Genomic DNA, 19,568 nt, shown 5'->3' on the forward strand with positions numbered 1-19,568 from the left:
CTGCTCCATTGTAACTCCTGGTGAAATTGTTTTTGCAATAGCAGAGCAAAAAGGTTATAGAAAAGCAAAAGAAATTAATGTGCTCAGGGTGTCTCCAGTTTACCACCTTCAACCACTCTTAAAAATTACAGGAGGTTCCCTAGTTTAAGTAACCCAGGCTTGAACTAGATCAGTGGTGACCACTGTGAAAATGCTTTTTTTTTAATACAAAAAGTTTAAAAATATATATTGAATTTGCCGTTAGCTCACCATCGCCACCTAGGGTCACATTTGTATAATGCACTTAAAACGCTCTTAAAACACTGTATTTGCAGCTGTATAGCTGAGTCTCTAGTCGAATTTAGGGACAGAACTACCTAAACTGTATAGAAACTTATTCATGTTTGCTACTACAGCAGCAAGAACGTTACTCGCTCAAAAATGGAAAGCAGCAGAAGTCCCAGCAAAAGAAAAATGGATACAAAAACTTATAGAATATGCAGAAATGGCGAAACTTACTGGAAGAATAAGAAATCAAGATAACAAACTTTTTATAAAAGAATGGAAATGGTTTATTGGATACTTATAGATAAACTGTAAACAGACAAGATTGGCAGTATTATTGTAACAACGTGCAGTTTTATGAGTATATATTTAAAGTAGATGAATAAATGAGCAAATTAAGTTAATTTGGATATGCAGAGGATATTAAAAATAAATTTAAGGAACCGCAGAAAGAGGAGGAAGGAAGTCAAGTTTTGAAATGTTAAAATGGCTGTAAAATCAGTGAAATGTATAAACCTGAAAAGCATAAGTATATATATATATATTTTAAAAATAGACTGGTCGAATACCACCCATAATGACACACTTGTAGCTGCATCTCTTCCCCTCTTCCCTGGTAACAATCAGCAAAACAGAATGTGATGTCACAGCATGGCATGTCTGAGCAATGCAATGACATCACATCAGACATTTTGCATTGGACTGCTGCATCTTACTCTGCAAACAACAGTGTGTAGTTAGGAGGGGCTAGGTGTTCAAACCCTTGAAACGTGGGTTTCTCTGACAATTACTCGGAGTGCTCATTTTAGGAACACTTGCTTGGATCTTAACTTGCAGTTTGTGACCAGAGGCTTCGCTGTGGTCTAAACCACTGAGCCTCTTGGGCTCGCCGATTGAAAGGTCGGCGGTTCGAATCCCCATGACAGGGCGAGCTGCCGTTGCTCTGTCCCAGCTCCTGCCAACCTAGCAGTTCAAAAGAACACCAGCGCAAGTAGATAAATAGGTGCCGCTGTGGCGGGAAGGTAAATGGTGTTTCCGTGCGCTTCGATTTCTGTCATGGTGTTCCATTGCGCCGGAAGCAGTTTAGTCATGCTGGCCACATGAGCCAGAAAAGCTGTCTGTGGACAAAACACCGGCTCCCTCGGCCTAAAAGCCAGATGAGCGCCACAACCCCATAGTCGCCTTTGACTGGACTTAACCGTCCAGGGGTCCTTTACCTTTTTCACCCACAGGTGGTGCAGAGATCCAGCAGATTGTTTAATGTACTGTAGCAGCACAGTGTTTAAATGTATGTTGTGGGTGGGCCCTTGGTTTCAGTTGGAGAAACACTAATTAACTCATCAGCCCAGGGCGAACTGCCGCCGCTACTGACCAGTGAAAAGGGGTCAAGTCTGCTGGACAGGCTCCCCTCTCCCCCCCCCCCCCCAGGGCAGGATGCAAACTCACTTCCCACCAGACTAACTGGAATTGCACTATAATGCAAGAGCTATAGGCCTTGGTTTTGTTTCGATTAAAAAGCTGGCATTGTAAAGATTGAACATCTGCATAGCAATTATTTGTTTTGAGGCTCTGAAGAAAGAAAACAACAAATATGATTTAGTCAGGCCACATCTAGACATCCCACACACAGGTTACTAAGTATAACAGGGCAAAACCACTGCCATCTGAAAGGAGTTCACACCAAATGCAGATGTTCATGCTGAGGATTATTTTTTTTGCACTTCAGAGGGAAATTAATATCATTTTACAGTAGCAGCAACCAAACTGTGAAACAGGGAATTTGAAATAGTTATGCCCCCCCCCCAAGAGGCCTTTGAACGAACTCTTTAGAGCCAAATATCAAATGTCTGTCTTAAACAGTAAGTACATGTTTAGTACATGTTGCCATGTCCTTTAACATTTGAAAGCATATGTGATTCAGATTTCTAGGCATAGAGTGGATTCAGACAACAGAGTCCCCCAGTCACTTCATTGCTCTTTAGCAAGAAACATCAACGGGCCCACAGACTGTCTCGCCAGAGTGGTGCATGCTCTAGTTATCTCCCGCTTGAACTACTGCAATGCAATGCAGCTAGACTGGTGACTGGGAGCGGCCGCCGAGACCATATAACACCGGTCCTGAAAGAACTACATTGGCTCCCAGTACGTTTCGAAGCACAATTCAAAGTGTTGGTGCTGACCTTGAAAACCCTCAACGGCCTTGGCCCAGTATACCTGAAGGAGCATCTCCACCCCCATCATTCAGCCCAGACACTGAGGTCCAGCTCTAAGGGCCTTCTGGTGGTTCCCTCCCTGCAAGAAGTGAGGTTACAGGAAACCAGGCAGAGGGCTTTTTCGGCAGTGGTGCCTGCCCTGTGGAATGCCCTCCCATCAGATGTCAAGGAAATGAACAACTATCTGACTTTTAGAAGGCATCTGAAGGCAGCCCTGTTTAGGGAAGTTTTTAATGTCTGATGTTTTATCGTATTTTTAATATTTTGTTGGGAGCCGTCCAGAGTGGCTGGGGAAACCCAGCCAGATGGGAGGGGTATAAATAATAAATTATTTTTTAATATTTAATTACTGCCGGATGGACCAGCACTTTACTATGTTAAAGGCAAAATAGACTGAAAACATGCATACCCATCAAGCTCTGCGGTCTCGATGTAACACAGTCCATGTGGTTCACTGCTAGAAAGGAGTAACAGATCAGCCTATAAAGGGAAGGAACATTTTCAGCACTGTTAAAGTAACTGCACAACCGTATTTTATTTGCATATTCCTATCACCTTTGAAATGTTAGTGAACACCTATGATTAGGACATAGGGGGTGGGTTGCAGGGAAGGGCAGCGGAGAAACTGGACTTTGTTTGCATTTCTGTGAAAAACCACCTAATCTGTAGTTTTTAAATAAATATATGAACTGAAGCCCAGCTGTCCTTCACACTTCTCTGCAATGAAGTTCTCCAACCCAAAGGTGTGTACAAAAATGCATATATTAGCGAGACAGGTGCACCAGATGCATATATTAGTGAAGATAACATACAAAAATGCATTTTAATAGGGGAAATTGCTTCCAAAAATGTATATATTGCACTGCTTTCAATAATGTGTTTGTATGGTGAAATTCACAGTAAAAAGCTGGTGAATTGTCATGTTCTTTAGCCATTCAGTAATAAGGGACCATCTATTTCTTCTGTGACTGATAAGCTTTCTCAGGAGCTTTTGGTGAAGGAATATAAAGCTTTCTGAACGTTCAAGTAAATAATACCTGCTCAGATAAGCCCTATCCATATGCTTGATAAGACTTCACAAACAACTCTTAAAGCTCAGTGAAACCAGACTAACCATTCCAGAAGCCATGCTGATCCTTCTTCAGCAAGACTCATTCTTCTCTATCAAGAGTAGTATGGTGGTGGTGTTTTTGAACTGCAACTCCCATCATCCCTTAACAGGCTATAATGGCCAGCAGCGATGGGAGCTGGAGTCCAACAACACCTAGAGGACACCCCCCCAAAAAAAACCTCAACACCCTAGGACACCTATATTTGATCATTTTATTTCTAATAATGCTTTCCACCGATTTATCCAGAGCTGATATTCAGCTAATTAATTATGATGCAGTGTCAATCATGAACGCACCATGTTCACCTCTAGAAGAATACTTTGAAATCAGGGTAGAAGCTGTTTTGCACACCCTGCCCAGCCCCCATGCAGACAAAATTAAAGCTAATCAAAGGACAGGTGCTTTAGGCAAAAAAGAGGGGTGGCCTGCTTCCTATTTCCTAACCATGTTTAGGACTAGATATCATTCTCTGTGATACATATCCTATAAAGGTAAATTTATAGGCACTTACCACCACAAACTGGTCATTTTCCAATTTAATGATGTCTCCAGCTCTCACATTCATCCATTTCTCATTCTGCAATCTTACAGTGAAGGAGAATACGCATTATACATTTTTAACATTTATGTGTTGTGGGAGGGGGGTCTCTCGAAATTCCTTACTGAAACATAATCCTTTATGAATAAGTAGCAGCATCTTATCAACCTGAGGACCACTTCTGCGCAAGCGTGCGTGGCAAAACCCGGTAAACTACTTCTGGGTTTGCCACTTTTGCATCACCAGAGGGTTATGTAACTGGAGGTACTACTGTGTTGCTAAGTGACAACAATAAATTTCATGATGTGGGTTACTCTATAAAAAGCTGATCAGGGTCGTTTATTTTTAGTTTGTTTTTTTAATCCACTTGTTCTATAGAAAAGCAGCATACATATTTATCCAGCCATGAGAAATGCCCCACACTATCATTTGGCCCGGTCATTTGGCTTATACATCGGACAACTTTCGCTTTAATTTCAATCCAAGTACATGTTGTCCTGGAAAGTTTTCAGCTGTAGCATTTTCATCTAGAGCCAGAATGCCCCTATTCTTCCATGCCTATTCTCTTCTGCATTTTATCTCGCTCGGTGCAGAAAAATATATTAGTGGCAGCAGACACACAGCCTAGTTCCTGGCATCTAAACAGCTGTGTGTTCAACACGAAGCAAACCAGTTTTAAGAAAATAGGCGTCCAGTATTGACTGTGAATGTGCACACAACATACTTTTAAAGCACATCTCTGCTCCCACTGCTCCCGAAACGAATCCTGGAAACAATAATTTGTTAAGGGCGTTGGAACTGTAACTCTGTAAATAGACTACAATTCCCAGGATTCTTGGGGTACTGTGCTTTAAATGTACCGTGTACTGTATATGCAGCTTAAATCTACTATCGATTGTTGAAAGTTATTTGTTTTCTAATTGCATTTTGACACTTCTTCCGATACTTATTGCAACCAAATTTTGCACGATGGTTTCCCAGATCAAGGAACAGGTTTTCATCTTATGCTTGGATACAAGAAACTGGGCTCTCCAAATACAGCCTGTGAAATAATTTGGTGACATCTCTGGTCTGTTACCGTAATAAATCGATTCATTCGTTCGTTTGGTGATAAGTTTCTTTCCCGTTGGGGAAATGCTTCTAGGAGGGAAAGCAAGTTATGGAGGAATCATCTCAAAACATAATCACCCCTCCACACACCCCAAAACGTAGGATGCATACCAAGTGCATAAAAAATAAATAAAAAGTTCCAGTGATGTTTGGAAGTACACTAAATCATCCCTCTTGGGTAAGACTTCTGTTCTCCTTTGAGTTTGTTTCGTAGTAACGCTCAACATGATGTTGGTGTGCTGCAGTAGGGCTGTTGTTTTTTAGAGACTCTACAAACAGTAGGCTCTCGCTTGACCTTCTCTAGCCCAGGATGATTGGATAAAAGGCTCACTTGGGATTTCTGAAGGCTAAACTAATGTAGCCTTGTGTATTGGTACCAGGCCTGGTCAGAGAATTCCCTTCCGTAGGGAGTAATATTGTTCTGTGCTAGTGTTTTTGAAGTCCTGAATTCTTGAAAACACATCTTGGTAATCTGGTGGAGCTGGGGGACTCTTGTTTTCTAGTGACCCAAGGTACCATGGGTACTTTGAGATTGTTTATTTATTAGTCTTATTATTACCTGCCAATGATGCTGTCATAAGAATATTTCATCCTATTGCAAAGAGTGATGATCTCTGCCTATATTTAAAGAGTTTTGGCAGAAGGTAACTGAAACTATCAACAGAACTGTACAGAACAACCTTATATTTACAGAGAAAAATATCCTCTTGAATTATATACCCAGCACATGGAACCTTACAAAAGGACAATACGAGTGGACTCTCGGTGCCCTTACCACAGCAAAAAGACTGATCCTGATGAAATGGAAAATTAAAAATGTGGCTCCCTTCCACAATTGGATTGAAGACTTACCGGTATATAAACTCGCAACATATGAACAACTTGCATATAAATGCAGACTTGCCATGGATAAATTCAATGATATTTGGAATCCTTTCTTACAAATACTGTAATAGGTTAAGATCTGGTGAAGTACAATAGCAACCTTGTAAAATATACAGTTTTGGGTTCACCCCATCCCCTTTATTTCCCCCCGCTTGGGTTCTGTTTCTCTTTTTCTCTCTTTTATTTACGTCTCACCATGTTTAGTGCACATATAATTGTGTACTTTTTGAACTTTCAATAAAGGTGTTTAAAGGGGGGGGAGAGAATAATGATCTCTGCCTAATAAACTGCTGACTACAACCCAGAATATGAAACGAAAATCACATCCTGGTTTGATTGATATACAGGTTTGTAGTGAGGTACTAAACCATGGTTTCCCAGTTCAGATATAACAGGAAACTGTAGTTTAATGTTATGGCGACAGACAGACAGGGAGCACAGCAACGTAATAGTCCAATAGAACAAGATTGGTATGTCTGCTTCTTGTTGCTTTTATAATTGTGTGGCTTTTAGCTTATTTTTTCATAATGATGTTAATTGTTTTATTCATTTTGCAAACCATCTTGAGAATATGATTGAGAGGGTAGTGTCATAATACATAAATAAAAGAAAATGAATGTCTGAAAGAATGCCAATGAGTCAATTCTCCTTGCCATTTACCTTGCTGTGTCAAAAGTGACCGAGAAAACAGGGCCATTTTCTATACCCAGGAAAGGTCTAATACATCCCCCCCCCCCCGCTTGCATAATCTGAAATCTTTTCACATTTCACGGCAGGAATTGCAGATTTGCAGCTGAGTTTACAGTTGACAGGGGACTGTAGCCAATCATGGCTGCATTTATGAGCATACATATATGAAATCAGGGATTTCACTTTCATAATTTTCTTATTTACACGCGACATCTTTAAGTGTACAATCAAAATAAAATTAAGTGTACACCTTAAAAAGGCCGTGCCTTAATTCACCCATACTCTGACGATCTTTGAAAAACTCTATGTCAGAAAGCATATTAGATATTGCACAATGGTGGATATAGCGGATCATGACAGCCATTAACAGATTCTTAAAAAAAAGAAAGAAAAAAGAATCTGTGTTTATTACAGCTGCAGTATGTTAATGCTATATTTACAATCTTAAATCCCATTTCAAACAAATGAAATCTCAGAAAATGATGTTTATTGCTAAACATTCTATTCAAAACAACCTAAAATAGAAGCTTAGAGTTCAGTTTAAAGAAAGATCATCTCTGTCATATTCAAAGCTGGGATCAACATTCCTCACTTCTATGTTAGCTTCGCAAAGCATAGAGGAGCAGGAAAAAATGTGCAGAAATTTTGGTGTCACCATCTACAAGCCGACACACTGCAAAGGAGACCCGTTAGCACCTTACAAATGCACAGAGATTTACACGCCTGTAGATCAGGTGTGGGGAATCTTTGGTCCTCCAGAGGTTGCTCAACTACAACTCCCATCAGCCACAGCAAGCATGACCAATTGCCAGGGATGATGGGAGTTGTAGTTCAACAAGTCAGAGAGCCAAGGATACTCCACACCTACTGTGGACATACAGAACCAGCCAGGCTACGCCATGGCTAAGCTAAATGGGAAATTATCCTCATAGCTCACTACAGAATGAAAGTGGGTCGAGCCACTTGGCGTTCACAGATTTCTCAGACTAATAAAGTTGCCCACTGCTCATAAAAAAAGTTGTGCATAATGTCATTTGTCAACTTGCAGGGAGATATTTTCTATTCCAAAAGAAGAAAGGAAAAGTACAAGAAAGAAGATTGTTCATAATGATCTCCCCAGCATGCATCCTATTTACTTCAAATTTCACTTGTATGAGGCATAAGATATAATTGCAGTTATGACAACATTAAAAAGCTACGAACGAACTGCTTCTCATTATTGCTCTATGTGCGACTTGCATGTGTCACTAATAAAAACATGATGATATTTACTGTGGCACCAATTGCCAAGGCGTTCTTGAGCAGAGTTCTGAAAGGGAATCTTTGGCCGCCCCTCTGTTTGTCATTTACCCACACATTTGGTGTTAATATTCTTTAGGCTGATTAACATGTGTATGTATATCGCTCATGATTTCAACACTCAACGTTGTATTCCCACATTCAGATGAATTGTGAGAATGTGTCTTTGTTGAAAGCTGGAAGGCTGAAAGTGATGTCACTGTACCACTGGTGTAGAGTCACATATTAGAATGCTACCATATAGCAAAAGCTCCAGGCATGTAGAAAGCTAGCATATCAGGGAAAAGGTTTTAGCATATCCTCCGCAGTGATGTTGTAATTTTTACCTTTGGCTTTCAGGGATCTGTGTTTGTTTTTACATAGGTAAGCACCTGTATTTTGAACTGGTATAATCCAGAATTCTATCACTACAGACCATCATCCAATTTAGCCATGGGTGTACAGTTGTACCTTGGTTGACAAACGCCTTAGCAGTCAAATGTTTTGGCTCCTGAACACTGCAACCCCAGAAGTGAGTGTTCCGGTTTGCGAACTATTTTTGGAAGCCGAATGTCCGGCGGGGCTTCTGTGGCTTCCGATTGGCTGCAGGAAGCCCCTGCAACCAATCGGAAGCTGTGCCTTGGAAGTCAAACGTTTTGGAAGTCGAACGGACTCCCGGAACAGATTCCGTTCGGCTTCCAAGGTACAACTGTAGTAGACAGGCTTATGGCCCTACTTTCCAGGGGCTTTCCAAACACAGTCAGTCTGTACAACAATCCCAAGACCACATTTGGTTTCAATCTGCTAATTACTATCCTCCATTCTATCGCTAAAGAGTTCTGACTCACGTGGCAATCCTTTTTCTCATGGTTAGATTGAATGAGACAACTCTCCTGATCCAACCCAGTACACAGAGGGAAGAGTGTATGTGTCTGGCTGGCTCCTTCTCACCCACCTGGTGTGCACAGGTAGGGACTAAATGCCTGAATACCAGCTACAAATGTACAATTCTACACATGCAGGTGAAAAAGCACATGCTTTTCTTTATTTTATTTAAAAGCATTTAAATACTTTAAAATCTCTAAGTGGTAGGTAAAAGGTAAAGGTAAAGGACCCCTGGACAGCTAAGTCCAGTCAAAAGCAACTATGGGGTTGCGGCACTCATCTCGCTTTCAGGCCGAGGGAGCCAGCATTTGTCCACGGACAGCTCTCCGGGTCATGTGGTCAGCAGGACTAAACTGCTTCTGGCACAACGGGACACCGTGACGGAAACCAGAGCACACGGAAATGCCGTTTCCCTTTGCACCACAGCGGTACCTATTTATCTACTTGCACTTACTTATCAGAGTTCAAGGGCACATTCCAGCCAGGCAAAAATAAGAACATAGGAAGCTGCTTTATACTGAGTTGGGCCATTGGTCCATCTACCCTATCAATTGTTTGTTGCTAACTGGGAGCATCTTTCCAGGGCTTCAGGCAGGAGATCTCTCCCAGTCCTACCTGGAGATGCTGGGGGCTGAACCTGGGACCTCCTGCATGAGCATAGATGCTCTGCCATTGAAATATGGCCCTTCCTCCAGCCCTAAAGGATGGGTTTGCTATAGGAATTTTAAGGTCACAAATATAGAATAAATATTCATAAATGCACACATATATAAATATATGACCCATGTGTCTGAAATAGTATGGGAGAGCAATCCTGGAGGCATTTTGACTCTCCCAGTGACCTCAAATATTCCTCTAAGGTAAGGGAGGCAAATGAGGAAAGCCTTCCCACTGTCTTTTTGCTTGCAAATCCTGTCTTGAGGATGTATTTGTGTATGAATAGGGTGAGCCTGTGACCTGTATTCAGGAACTAAAGTATTTACCATCACAAAAAAATAGCCGGACTGCCCGGGTAATGTAATCAGTGACCATTATCAGGTATCCTGGCAGGCAGGATTTCTGCTGTAGACCGCCTCCCTCTGTGATGTATGTATGATGTTTTGGGTTGGTGGTCTTGGGCTAGAGGGTGGGCAATTTCAAAAGTCTATATAAGGGCTTGTGCACCATTGTTTGGGGTTCTCCTCCCTCCTGTGTGTGGTGAGTGGGTTCCCTGTTGCAACAGTTCCTTGAATAAATATCAGGCTTACTAGCCACTTTGCTTCTCAATATACTCTGGTTGGCCTCTGTTATTTTCTCCTACCAACAGGTAACCCACTTAAGGATTCTGTACAGGCTCTGGAATACCCCATAAAGGAAAGGGAGCAGTTTTTGTTATAACAGGTTGGCACGTGCCTGGGAAAAGAAGCTACGGCTGAGGGCAGAAAAGACTGGAAGGCCACGTGCAGCTCCCAACCCCTGTTTTAATACTTCAGCATCAGGATTCTGCATTTTGACAAATGCCTAGTAATTTCCGTAACTGTATACTGGCAAGAGATATTGCATGCAGAAAATTATAAAGGCGTGCTTCTTACTTGCCATCAATGAGTACTTCAGCCTGCCGGTTGTTCACCTGGTTGTCACTTTTGTGGCGAAACTGCAAAGGGTTAAAAGGAAGAGAGAGGAAAAAAACAGGCCTGTAAATGCCCAGGTAAGTGTGGTACACAGCACTCTGCAATTAGGTTCCAGCCAGACTACGTTTTTAAAATGAAGTTGACTTGCAGCAGAATGTAAACAAGTTGCTTGGAACAGGACTTAGCTGGGGGGTTCCATTTGCAGATTTCCACATTGCTGTTTTGCAAGCCAGGAGCAGAAATCTAAGGACAAATATAAATAGTTTTCCAGATGTCTCTTTATAGGCTTTCCTGAGCGATGAGCGAGACTGAAGGTTGAAGTGAGGAAGCAACATCAAGGAAAGAATGCCGGAAAAACCCATAGATCAGGAGCACAAAATTAGGAGCTGCATGGGAATGTTCTTTATCTGTTTATCTACAATATCTCTTATGCACACTTCACCATAGGATCCCAGGGTCGGATACAGGAATAGAAAATATGATTAAAAACACAGATAACACAGCATTACAATTCTAAAATGCACAAACCCTTTCCAAACAAAGCAGAATAATATAAATTCTTCCCCATACCCAAAAAAGGTGTACCCACAAAACACGTTAAGTGTGAAGAGGTGTGTCTTCAGCATATGGCAGAAGTTGTACAATGAAGATTGTAGATGCACTTCTGTGGTGAAGGAGTACCGCAATTTAGGGAGCATCCTGAAAATTAGAGGCTTTTGCCCTCGTGATATATTGCAGAGCTGCTGCTACGTAAAGCTTTAAGAAGTTAAATGGGAAAAGATCGGGGAGAAAATTGCCCCCCAACATGCTGTTTCCAGAGTGGGCGAACTCTAGCGGCTTCCCTTTTCAAAACTTGAACTTTCAGACACGTTTTATTTCATCTATGAATCACTTCCCAAGAGGCATCCCAAAGCAATTTGCAATATAACAAAAACACATACAAAACACTTACAAATGTTAAAAACAGCTAAAACAATTGCATATACAGCCAGGTCAAGCTGGCCAGCTTGTGGTCAACCGTCGGCAACAATAATCCTCAGGGCCAGTTCAAGGCTTTTTGCTGCCTGACGCCAGGCAAAAATTGGCAGCCTCATCTATCATGGAGCATGGTACCCAAAGTAGGTCAAGGTATTTGGGCACCTAATGCAGAAAACAGTAATAATCAGGCATCTTTGCTAGCTAAGGAGTAAGGTCTACTCATGAGGGCACTACTCCTCACAAGGGCACCATCTAGCAGGTGGGGACATGAAGTCCCCCCCAAAAAAAATCAAGGAGGGAGCTGGGACCTCTCGTTATCCCAGAGCCATGGCAGGTTCCATTGGACCTACCTACAGCTGTGACCAGCCCCATTGGGGGCCCTCCTGTAGCTGTGACAGTCCCACTGGGCCTACCCACTGCCACAGCAGGCCTCCTCAGGCCTCTCCATGGCTGTGGAGGGTCCCATTGGACCTCCTCCTGCCATGAGATGTCATACACACACACTGCCCCCCCCCCAAGTTGGGCAGAACCTGGTGTGTGTGACTCCTCATGTGTAGTTTTTTTTACTCTGAATGAAGTCTTAGCTTTTGGACAGGCACTCTAGCACTCTAGCCTCCTCCTCCTCCTCCTCCTTCTTCGGCGATCCCTCGTAGCAGAGTAAGATTGTCTTCCATAAACATGGTTTTAACAGTGAGTCTGTAAGTGACACTGGAGGCTAATTCTGGATCCACACGTCCTTCCACAGTGGGGACATAGGTTTCCAGGCAAGAGTTGATCATGGTGAGGGTTTGCCAACCGTGCCTTCCTCTTAGCACGTTTCTCCCTTTTGTCCTGAGTTCGAGTGTATTGAAAGCCCATGACACCTTTGGCTGTTCTCCAATTGGAGCGCTTGCAGGCCAGTGTTTCCAAGCTGTCGGTGTTTATACTACATTTTTAAAGATTTGCCTTGTGAGAGTCTTTAAACCTCTTTTGTTGAACAGCAGCATTACGCTTTCCATTTTAAAGTTCGGAATAGTGTAGTTGCTTTGGAAGACAATGATCATGCATCTGCACAACATGACCAGTCCGACAAAGTTGATGTTGAAGAATCATTGCTTTGACACTGGAGATCTTTGCTTCTTCCAGTACACTGGCATTAGTTCCCCTGTCTTCCCAAGTGATGTGTAAAAAATTTTGGAGACACCGTTGATGGAATCTTTCGAGGAGTTGCAGATGTTTATAAGCGGTCCATGTTTCACAAGCATACAGTAAGGTTGGTAGTACAATAGCTTTGTAAACAAGCATTTTGGTTTCCCTGCGAATGTCCCGGTCCTCAAACACTCTACAGCCTGATGCTAAACCTTCATGTGCCAGTGCTCTCTTGGGCTTGAAGGTGGCTCAATTTCCATGTCTGCCTCTGAGCCCTCAATAACAGCCAAATGGAGCTGAAGTGCCATAATGCCTAACAGTCTTGGTTCTGCCTCACTGTTGCCTAACCTCACCTGTCCCTCTATATCATGTGTAGGGAATCTTTGGCCCTCCAGATATTGCTTAACTACAGCTCCCATCAACTTCAGCAAGCATGGCCAAGGCCCAAGGGTTGTGGAAGTTGTTGTCCAGCACGATCTGGAGGACCAAAGTTTGCCTGCACCAGTTCCATATGGTTCCCTTCAGGAAGGATGAGGCTCTCCTCTGAAGAAGACTCCTTTAGTGGGTGCCTGATATGCACCCTCTCCAGAAAGGAAAGGGGGAAAAGGACCCACAAGGTAACCAAGAATTACTCAGGCACAATGTGAAGTCTTCTTAGAAGCAAGAATTGATGGACAGATGCAAGCTGATGAGCCATTGAGACACTAATCACTCAAGCAGCCGCCAGTTCAGTTGTTGACTCCAAGGCCTTCATTTCTATTGCTTTGCAAGATCAAAGGTTTGCCCTGTTGCAATGCCAGAGAATATTTCGCAAAACCACAGAACTGTTTCCCACTGGAGTCAAGCCAGTGGATGCAAAAGAAAAATAACCCCACCTTCCTCAGTTTTAGCTCCAAGTTGCTCATCTGCACTAGAACCTTTCTAAATATTATCAGAATATGATGCAAGATCTTTTTTTAAAAGAAAGACATTTAAGAATTTTCTTAAAAACCAAACCAAACGTGTGTTTCTTCCACTACCCACTGTTGTCTGGAAATGCCCTGGCAAAGAAAAAGACACAAGGATTCCCCCCCCCCCAATTATTATTTTTTTACTTTTAATGGTTTCCTCTAACTCACTTCAATTTTATGTATGTTTATTAAAGGGATCCTCAAAGCCCCGGGGAGGATTCACTGAAGAATTCAAGTTTCTTCATCTCCCACTGAACTGTTTCACAACATCCAAAAACTCCCAGAGAAATCTCCCAATGAAGTGCCTGTTTTTGCAGAACTCCTACCCTGGTGCAAAAAAACATAAACACACTCCAAAAAACCCCAGAAACTTGCTGAACTACAGCTCCCACCAGCCACAGCAAGCTTGGCCAATGGCCCAAGAGCTGTAATTCAGCAACAATTGGAAGACCAAAGGTTACCCGCACCTGCTATAGACTATGACTCCATCTGAGCTTCATCTGCACTACTGAGTTCCCTGTGAACTCAGTTTCCTGGCTGATCCCAGCAGGCTTCCTCTGACCGCCACTCAGCTGATCCACGGGGAAAGCAAGGCTCCTTTGCCAATGCAAAATCAGAAGCACATTTTAAGGCTCCCAATTGTGCATTGGTAACTGCAGGTCTGTCTCTCCCATCCCTGATTTCACCCATGGCATCAGGTGCAGGGCAGATGGGTGTGGTTTGGGGAAAACAGCCTCATGGGCCAAATTGAAAACCTGAGTAGGTCCATGAGCTGGGGTAACTGTGCCCCTGAAGGACCAGGTGTGCAGCCTGGGAGTCATTTTGGACTCACAGCTGTCCATGGAGATGCAGGCCAATTCTGTGTCCAGGGCAGCTGTCTACCAGCTCCATCTGGTACGCAAGCTGAGACGCTACCTGCCCGCAGACTGTCTCGCCAGAGTGGTGCATGCTCTAGTTATCTCCCGCTTGGACTACTGCAATGTGCTCTACATGGGGCTACCTTTGAAGGTGACCCAGAAACTGAAACTCATCCAGAATGCAGCAGCTAGACTGGTGACTGGGAATGGCCGCTGAGACTGTATAACACCAGTCCTGAAAGACCTACATTGGCTCCCAGTACGTTTCCGAGCACAAGTTTCCGAGCACAATTCAAAGTGTTGGTGCTGAACTTGAAAGCCCTAAATGGCCTCGGCCCAGTATAGCTGAAGGAGTGTCTCCACCCCCATCGGACACTGAGGTCCAGCTCTAAGGGCCTTCTAGTGGTTCCCTCTTTACGAGAAGTGAGGTTACAGGGAATCAGGCAGAGGGCCTTCTCGGTAGTGGTGCCCGCCCTGTGGAACGCCCTCCCGTCAGATGTCAAGAAAATAAACAACTGTCTGACTTTCTGAAGAAGTGTGCATGCACACGAAAGCTCATACCAAAAACAAAATAAAAAATAAAAAATCCTTCCAGTAGCACCTTAGAGACCAACTAAGTTTTTTTTTTGGTATGAGCTTTTGTGTGCATGCACATGTATCTGAAAAAGTGTGCATGCACACGAAAGCTCATACCAAGAACAAACTTAGTTGGTCTCTAATGTGCTACTGGAAAGATTTTTTTTATTTTTTATTTTGTTTTGACTTTTAGAAGGCATCTGAAGGCAGCCCTGTTTCGACAAGTTTTAAATGTTTGATGCTTTATCGTGTTTATAATATTCTGTTGGGAGCTGCCAGAGTGGCTGGGGAAGCTCAGCCAGATGGGCAGGGTATAAATTATTCTTATTATAATATTATTCTTATTATTACCCTTTGGCAGAGGCTTTCTAGATTTCCAGATAGGGGCTTTCCAGCAACCCTGTCTGGAGATGCTGAGGATCGAACCCAGGATTTTCTTCTGCATGCAAAGCATCTGCTCCCCCACTAAACCATGGTGCTTCCCTGTACTAGGAGCATCTTCCCTGTAGTCAGCTTTCATGCTATTGTAGAAGATGAAGGAGCCACAGGGGGGAAACAGTTTAATTGATCCATAACCAGTTTATACATAATCACCACAATTATCACCAGCCTGCTCCGGTAAAAGGTGTGCCTATTTAACATCTTTAAACTCTAATTTTCACTGGCTGTAATTCTGCATCTGCTTGCCATTCTACTCCCCCCCCCCTTATAATTTTCTCCCTTATACCCTTGCCAGCTAAGATTTCACTTCACACATCTGACAAAGGTTTGAGTCTACAAAGCTTATGCCACAGTAAATGCGTTCATCTCAAAGATGCCACAAGACTCTGGACAGTGGCCGAGCTTCGTGCTCTGGCACCGGGGGGCGGAGAGCAGCTGGAGGTGGGGCTGGTGCGCATCCTGGGGGCGTGGTGCGCTGTCTGCAGGGGCGTGGCGCCCAGTGCAGGGGGGGCCAGCCGCGATGCCACCCTACTGGGATCGCGCTGCCGGGGGCAGAGCGCTCCCCGCCCCGGCACTCCTCTTCCTCCGCCAGTGTCTCTGGGTGTTTTGCTGGAATAAGCAACTGTCTTTAATAGTCACTGCACTGAGGGGAAAGCACCACTAAAGGTTTATTGTATAGGGGGGGACGCTAAGTTGCCTTTCTGAGTTGCGAGATAATATTTATTAAATTTTCTGTTTTACAATTTAAAATATTCATTTTGCATCCTTAAGATATCAGTGACTTCCCTTCTTCTCTTTCCGTGGTTCATTTTACATATCATAAATCCCTGCATATTTTACAAAAACTATACCCAGGGGCGTAGCAAGGGGGCGGCGAGGGGGCGGGCCGCCCCGGGTTCCATAATGGAGGGGGTGAAAAATTATCAAGGAACAATTTTTTTAAAAAAATGCCTGCTCCGAAGGTCTTATCTTACTATACTAGGGATTATATAGCTATATATGAAATTTCATGCATATTGGTTAATATCTTGACCCTCCTCCACCAAAATAGCTGTTCACTTGGCTGTTTTCCTATGTCGTGAAGGCTGAAATTTCAGTTCAGAGAACACTTACTGTTCCCAACCCTAACCCTGTGGAAAGCCATCTAATTAGACTTTAATTTGATTTTGAGATGTTTTTAGGAGGTAATTTAATTTTTGTTTGATTTTATACCAATGTTATGAATCTGATGTTAGCCACCCTGAGCCCGACTTCGGCCGGGGAGGGTGGGATATATAAAAAAGGTTTTTTTATTATTACTTGTTATTATTCCTTTGTAAGAAAATATGAAATAACGTAAAACCATTTTTGCGGGGGGGAATCAATGGGGGGGTTGACAAGAAATTTTCCACACCGGGTACCACCTGACGTTCCCATGCCTCGGGGGGGGGGGTGACAAAAAATTTTTGCCCCCGGGTACCAATTTACCTTGCTACGCTCCTGACTATACCATTCAGTATTCCATTATTACATCCATCAAAACTGTTGAATTTATCTTAACAAGCCCTTACAGACTGCCTTCCATGCAGTGAGACAAATAACATATTCTGCTTTTTTTTTTAAAAAAAAAAGACCAACACAGCCACCCCCACCCCCACCCCTGGTAGGGGGTTTGTGTAAAAAGGAAGGAAGGACTAAGCTGGTCTTTCATTGTGGGTGTATTCTGCAACATGTTCTTTACACAACAGTAGTACGTTTGTGGTAGATTTATCCTGCTTTACTTTGTTCTGCAATGCTGCCACATTAGTGTTGTCTGGAGGTGCTATAGCACAACAAAAGCCGGCCAAAAGAAAACCACAACATTTATGGCATAAGACGTTACATTAAACACTTGTAGTTTAATGGTGAATTTTGAGACATAATGGAGATGTAAAAGATTTGGATTATTATAAAAGATGCAGGAGGAAGTGACCAGCAATTGGACCCACAAAGGTTGTATGTTGGGTATGTGATTGTAAAATTGTAATTTGAAACACACACACACACACACACGAAGTTACAGTATTTCAGCAGGAAGTTACAAGATACCTACTGACTGAAAGTGAAGCAGTCTGACAGCCTCAAAACATTTGCAGAAACAATATTGAAAGCAGGCTTGTGTGTGACCACCCTGATAGCATCAGGCACACAAATCATCACAACTGCATAATTTTTAAAAAAAGGTGTCAGGAGGGAAACATACTCTATGATACGTCATAACCATTTCTTCATCAGTATCTTTTTTTGTGCAAAAGCAGAAAGTTTTTTGAGATTTTTAACTCTTCTAAAAATAAAATAAAAAGATACGGAGGGGAGAAAGACCGCATAACGTTGCAAACTAAAACCTTGCTGTGAATCCCACTGCCAAAATCAGTATAGGGCACAGATACAGAGGTGCTACGGTATATCTTTTAGGCAGCCATCTTGTGATAGTGCATGCCGTACAAAAAAGGGGGTGGGGCCCCAGTAAATTACTGCAAAGACTTACGTAGTCGTCTGTGGCATCTTTGGCAGCTGTAATGGTTAAAACCAGCGCTAAAGGAACAATGGTAGCAAACCATGATAAGGAGGATACATCTGGAATCAACTGCAAGAGAACGATTAAAGGATATTTTTTTGTGAGGACAAGTAATATTAAGAAAGCCTCCTACAGTTTCATAGAAATCCCATGCGAAATGCCAAGTTTCGCCTAGAGAATGATCCTGTGTACATACTGTTTAGGGAAGCTTTTAATGTTTTAATGTTTGATGGATTATTGTATTTTCATATTTTGTTGGAAGCTGCCCAGCGTGGCTGGGGAAGCCCAGTCAGATGGGCGGGGTATAAATAAATAATAATAATAATAATGGGAATAATAATAATAATAATAATAATAATAATAATAATAATAATAATTGTTATTTTTGTTATACCCATTATTCTTTTGGGTGTGTGGTGTGTTTTTATTTATTTTTTATTGTTATTGTTATTATTACTAAAACACACCACACGCCCAAAAGAATAATGGGTACAGTACAGTAGGTCCGTTCACCTTTTATACAGTGGGCAGCATTGTGCCCAGTCAGCCGAGCCTCAACAGTTTTCCAGCATAGGGGTGGAGGTATACTGCCTCCCCCCACCCCACATCACAGCCGGCTGCGTCATCTGTGCTGCGGACACCCACAGCCAATCTGCTGCCTGGGTGGGTTTGGCCGTGGGCCATTTAATGGTGGCACGGCCGGCCGGCCCCCTCTTTCTCACCCCTTTGCCGGATCACCCTACCCACCCACCCTCTTTTCGTGCTTTGCTATGGCAGTTGCCAGTCGCCATGTTGTTGGGGCTGGGTAGGAATTGTTTCCACTTGGCAAATTGGCACCGGCCATTTGGTTTTCGCCTACCTAGTAGCAATCGTCACAACTTTTGTGAGGTTAGGCATTGGGTGAGCCTTTGTTTGGTTGGAGGGGAGGTTGTGGCTTCGCCTGCCCCTCCTCAGTAAGGGTATCCTGTTAAAGGGGTCTGGGGTGTGAATACTATCCGAAGCCTAGTCATGGGATAGGGCCATATCACAGCTCTTACGGGGACCCCTCGGGGTGCCCCTATTTGATGTAACTCATAGGGCACCCCGTATTGGTGGTTTACCCTTAAGTGGACTCCCTGTAGATGGGCAGGAGTCAAGATATAGCCTGGCTTCACACCAATGCCTAAGCCGAACCACTCAACATCTGTAACCAATGAAGTTGTGGCTTATTTGAACTCACAAACCAAAATACTCTGTGTCAGTGTGATTTATTGTTCTCCTGGGAACTTTGTGGCTTGTGTCCCTTGGCACACAATTGACCCCTCACAGAGCTACAATTCCCAGCACCCTTAACAAACTACAATACCCGGGTCCTTTGGGGGATCACCAGCATCTAAAAGACTGAGCTAGGTTGCAATAGCCTTCCAAAAGAACATTAGAAAACCGGAACACTCACTTCTGGTTTTTAATCGTTCAGGAGCCGAAATGTTCAACTCCCAAGGTGTTTGGGAGCCGAGGTACAACTGTACACAGTTTTC

At 43.1% G+C, this 19,568-nt stretch overlaps 1 protein-coding gene across 2 annotated transcripts in view; it reads right to left on the reverse strand.

Annotated features, from left to right (window-relative positions):
* The window catches only part of ATP8B4 (ATPase phospholipid transporting 8B4 (putative)), a 94,082-nt gene that overhangs the window by 60,930 nt on the left and 13,584 nt on the right, over positions 1 to 19,568 (reverse strand). Inside the window, exons 5-8 of one of the 2 annotated variants that reach the window (XM_033167880.1) lie at positions 18,022 to 18,120; positions 10,547 to 10,608; positions 4,101 to 4,173; positions 2,887 to 2,957 (exon numbers count right to left, since the gene is read on the reverse strand). In XM_033167880.1, coding sequence (XP_033023771.1) covers positions 2,887 to 2,957; positions 4,101 to 4,173; positions 10,547 to 10,608; positions 18,022 to 18,120 — 305 coding nt within the window. Of the gene's footprint in view, positions 1 to 2,886; positions 2,958 to 4,100; positions 4,174 to 10,546; positions 10,609 to 18,021; positions 18,121 to 19,568 lie in introns of those variants that run through there. The other variant, XM_033167881.1, reaches the window with a different exon arrangement.

The sequence above is a fragment of the Lacerta agilis genome, chromosome 13, assembly GCF_009819535.1.
Source record: "Lacerta agilis isolate rLacAgi1 chromosome 13, rLacAgi1.pri, whole genome shotgun sequence".
NCBI lineage: Eukaryota > Metazoa > Chordata > Lepidosauria > Squamata > Lacertidae > Lacerta > Lacerta agilis.